This window comes from Montipora capricornis, chromosome 11 (genome assembly GCF_036669925.1).
Source record: "Montipora capricornis isolate CH-2021 chromosome 11, ASM3666992v2, whole genome shotgun sequence".
Taxonomy (NCBI): Eukaryota; Metazoa; Cnidaria; class Anthozoa; order Scleractinia; family Acroporidae; genus Montipora; species Montipora capricornis.
This window is the reverse complement of record NC_090893.1, coordinates 27,441,173-27,446,172: the sequence shown is the minus strand read 5'-3', so window position 1 is coordinate 27,446,172 and position 5,000 is coordinate 27,441,173. Positions and strand designations below refer to the sequence as shown.

At 41.4% G+C, this 5,000-nt stretch overlaps 1 protein-coding gene across 1 annotated transcript in view; it reads right to left on the bottom strand.

Moving 5' to 3' along the window:
- Positions 1-3,786: 3,786 nt before the first annotated feature.
- Positions 3,787-5,000, bottom strand: part of LOC138023276 (neuropilin-2-like) — a 49,837-nt gene continuing 48,623 nt past the window's right edge. Inside the window, exons 6-7 of the mRNA XM_068870292.1 lie at positions 4,026-4,211; positions 3,787-3,878 (exon numbers count right to left, since the gene is read on the bottom strand). Of these exons, the coding sequence (XP_068726393.1) occupies positions 3,787-3,878; positions 4,026-4,211 (278 nt within the window). The remainder of the gene's footprint in view (positions 3,879-4,025; positions 4,212-5,000) is intronic.

The following is a 5,000-nucleotide window of genomic DNA, read 5'->3' as shown; positions in this document are numbered from 1 at the left end:
AGTCAAGAGTACGATCACCAGCACAATGAGAGATGTAGCCAGTGTGAGGCCCTGGATAATGTACTCTTCGGTATAGAGAATCTGGTCCATAGCGCAGAGTTCCACAGCGAAGAGGATAAAGACGAGGCGTCCTATCTTTGCAAGACTTCTGTCAATGCTATACGTTCTTGGAAATCACACCAACTAAGATCTGTACACCAAGACCAGGCTCGTTTAGATGCAATAAAAGCATTAAACGAACACTCAGCTTTGATTGTTAGCGATTGGGCAATGAAGTTTATTCCCCCTGCGATACAGAGAGTCCCAGCAGGACTGGTTCGGAAAGCGGGGTATGTCCTGGCAGATTGCTGTTGTTTTCCGCCAGGTAGAGGGCACCCTTCACTCACACTCCTTTGTTCATCTAATGCAGTCTCCCTCACAGGACAGTTCAACAGGAGTTCACATCTGGCAGCACGTCCTGATGACAATCAAGGACGAAGACACCAGCATTTCGCACGTATACTTGCGCCAAGACAACGCTGGGTGTTACCACTCTAATCTCACAATCCTAGCTGCGGACATCATCAAAAAGTCAACAGGCGTCCAGATCAAGCAAATCGATTTCAGTGACCCCAAGGGGGAACAGGCGCGGCGGATCGTCTAGCAGCGCGGTGCAAGAGTCACATTCGTGTATACATTAACGAAGGCAACGACGTGACTATAGTTGATGAGATGAAGGAGGTGCATTTGTCTCAGGGAGGGCTTGAGGGTGCCCGAGTCGTAGTTGTTACTCCAAGTGTAGTATATAGCGAGCAAGAACAATCCCAAATTACCTCTGTTAATAAGCTCAATAACTTTCAATATGTAAACCCGAGTATATATGCCTGGAGAGCTTATGGAATTGGAAAAGGAAAGACGATCAAGATCCAAAGTTCTCGAAGAGGTATGTTATCCTGATGAAATATAACATTTTTTCTGCCCTTTCTTTTTTAAATAAAAGAAAGCACGTGAAAATAATTTTGTTTGCATGTTGTATGTAAAGGAGAACTACCACTGGTGTAATGAACCGTTCTCGGAGGGTACATGCTTCAGACGTGTTGGTAGTCAACCGACCAAGCAACCTGAACGTACAGTCGACCGAGACAATGCCTTAGGAGAGCAACCATTGGACTACGCCAGCCAGCTAGCTATTCTCCTGTCCTGTAGACGGCTGCGTCAGAGCTTTCCGGCGTGTATCAGGATTAGAGCAACACCTTTCCTTGGAGGCTTGTTTCCGTGCGACCGAGCGTAAAACCCTTCTGGACACGAGCAAAGAAGAGTACGCGAGACGCCTTGAGGAAGGGAGTGGGGCTATTCCGACCCCGCCATGTGATGATGCGCTATCGTCATCTATGGATATCCTACCCAAATTAAAGGGATGGGCACTGAAGGAATGCAGGAGAGGTTGGAGGTTTAGCGAGAAACAGAAAGCTTACTTAACCTCCAAATTTAAAATTGGAATCACCTCAGGTAGTCAGAAAATGCGAAAACGAATGATTTGTACACCGCTATCGAGAGTGAGTTAGATAAGAGTGCTGAAATATCATTGCGGTCTTGTCCTAGCACAGTCACAAATTAATTTATTTCTATATACACTTTGCGCGCGAAACAAACAAAGGGCGCCAATTTTAACCAATCAGATGAAGCCATGTCACGCGTGACTGCTTCTGTCATGTTTTTTTTCCGGGACATGACAAGTGATGCTCGCGGGAACGGGTATTCTAAGATTCATTTGTTACTGTGCTGGGGAGCACACCCATGCCATAACAACACTCTCTTCTAATTTACTCTTGCTGCTATACATTCTCATAGCATAGATATATGCTAAAAATAGGTATATGTAACCTTTTTATGTTTCACTGAAATATTTGACCTAGTCTCTGTCTGATCCCAGCAAAGCAACTGTGATTGGTGTGAACGTGATGCTTATTTTACCTTTTCAGGTACCTCTAGGAAGGGCTCTTATCCGGGAGAGAACAGAAGCGCTAATAAACAAAATCACGTCCAAAGGGAAAGTGAAAAGAGGTCTTATTGAAGGGAGGCGCTAACACAATTCAGTGCTCGTAATTTTTATATAATTATATTTTTGCCTGTCGTACAGGTAAAAAGCAAGATTCAGAAAAGGTCGCTAAAGATATGCGTAGAGCACGCGATGAAAGTGGGGCGCGTCTGTTTAGGATAGAGGAGTTGCTCATGCCACAACAGATAGCAGGATTCTTCTCACGGCTTGCGGAGCAATCCAGAAAGAAGGTGGTTGATGGGGAGATCTCGGAAGAGGACGTTACTGCTAACGAAGAAGAGAGCAATTTCGATGAAGTGAGAAAAAGTGTTAACCAAAATATCAATCTCCAGCACCCGATCGTGTTTGACCAATACGACGTATGCCAGCTTGTTCATAATGAGCTAAAGAAGCAAACAATCAACAGAAGATCTGCCTGGAGCTCGGATTAGCCACGCCTAATCCCCTCGTGCGCCGCAGGTCTCCCTATGGAGAAGCACTCAAGGAAGCTGTTGCCCTGTGCTGCTGCAGTGTACGAGGTCTAGTCTAGTCCATTGACTTCTTAGGTAGTTTTTCTTTTGAAACTTAGTTCACTTCACATCAAGAGCCCAAGACCCCTAAAATATCACACTCTTTTTAATCCTCAACGTGACGTAACTAAGTAAGTGATAAGCAATATTGCCTACTGTATGATTTTGGCGAATTTATCCTTTCAAACTAAGTTAAGTGGAAATCACAGCGAATGAAACTGTCACGCAAGCATTGTCACAGGGTAATACTTTTTCCCTCGAGAATTCGAGGTACCAGAGAGAATATTATTTCTCTTGGCAATTTTTTTTCTAACAATAAATGGTTTCAGAAATTTTCAAACAAATCAGGGCAAGTAGTATTAATTTTTTTTCTTCACGACACGCACTAGAATTGGACCAGCGCAATATGCGGAAAGACTGAAAATCGCTTGGACGTTTGATTCTCCCAACAAGAGAATATTCACGGGCGGCCAGTAGAAATTTTATATGTTTGTAATGAAAGGTTAAGAATCCCTAGAAAGTGTTTTTATCGAAAAAACGATGCGCACCAGCGGAGATTTTTACCCTGGGATTTAGAGTGAAATTTAAGCGAAACGACCATGTTTTAGAGGAGTTTCATGCGGGGGCCTTTAATTTGCTTAGAAAAGCGAAAGAAAAATATCAACTATCGATTTTTAGAAGTACTTTTACGAGATATAAAAGATAGTTTCCCTTTTTTCATGTTCTTGCTTTGCGAGGCTGCTGAACATTCACAAAAGTGGCCAATTTTGAGGGTGGCTCCGAGCCCCATCTGGGCGAAAACAGACAATGCTCAATTTCTCGAAAAATAAAATTCGCTGAAAATTTTTAACTCCATTTTCGAAAATACTTTTATATAGGGAATCTTTTGATGAAATAAAATGGAGGTCGATTTTTTTTAACTGTCGGACGTTGTTTGATATTTACGGGCATCAGCTCTTAAATGCTGACGTTTACAATTTTTGCGTCAGATCTGTATCACATTTACAAACTCGAGGCGACAGATTGGCCTCTCATATTGTATATATGACATATCTTGCACGATGAAGATATCAAATTTTATGAAAAAGAAATTGAATCCCGTTATGTCATTGACATCTATACATGATAAATAAATTGTTATTAATATCAGATGCTATAAGAAGGTTTTTGAAGAAACTATCTTTTTACTTCTGAAGAGCTGTAAAGATTTCTATCAATTGTGGACCTGAATTGAAACCCTTACAATAAAGCTGTATTTACCAGTAATGAAAGTTTAAGTATATTCTTTAGCAAAGACACAAATTTAGCAGCACTAGTACCTTGACTGGTACCTAGCCAATGGAAAACAACAAACCATGAATTTAAAAGACCTAACTTGTTAAAATGAGTCTGGTTATGTAGCTGTGCAAAATGTATTTCCTTATTTTCCTTATCAGCGGAGGACAGAAAAGGTAATATTTACACGTATGCTACCTTACCTACTCTGACCGAGAATGTAACGTCGTCGTTAAGGTAGCAGTACACCTCATTCACTGGCACCATCCTTCCCAAGTCAATTTGCCACCGACCCTCAAACATGGTTGAAGTCTCGAAATGTCCATCTACTGCATGTTCCGTTTGAGTAATTGCTGGAGCATTTACTGGCTTTTCGAATGCAAGGTTTCCTTAAATTGAACAGAGATAAAAACATAGCAACGTCCTTTTTAATCTGTGACCCTACCGAGGATGACTTTTTTTTTGCTTTTTTTGTTTTGTTTGGAAAATTAAGAATGTGACAAGTACACTGTAGCTTCCACCTTCGTCTTGTTGATAATAACTTTGGACGAACCATTGTCAAATTGCCCAGTGCATATCCACAGTGATTTGACAATGTTATCATACAATTAAGGGGCTCTTCTCATGATCCCGGTTGACCGGGATACCTCGGTTATCCAGATGAAATTGGTTTCTGTTCATATGGCGACTTTATGCCCGCTTTCCAAGATGAAATAAATGAAAAGGTTGTGACGCGGCCATTCAGGCGTGAAATCTAACGAACAAGCCTGGCAAGAATTTCTCGATTTTCTTTGTTTAAGCAACCTCAAATTTATTTTGACTTTACGTTAACTATCAAATAAAACTGTTCTAAGCTTCACTATCGCAGAAAAGAGAAGTAAAAACAAAAAAAAAAAACAAAAAAAAAAAAATCGGTGAAGTCCCTTTTATCACGAAACTGTATTGCATTATTTTCCTCCCGATAACCAGGATGAAGGGTTCATATGGCAAAATTTTCAGCCTGCTTACCAAGATTCCGGTTGGAAAAGCCAAGATCTCGGCAACCGAGCCAACCCGCCCTCTCATATGAACACATTGAATCTTTTACAAAGGATTTTGAGGAAAGGCGGGATCTCGGAAAAACCGGGCTCATATGAAGCGGCCCTAAACAATTTGTACCATTAAAGTGCTGCTGAGAC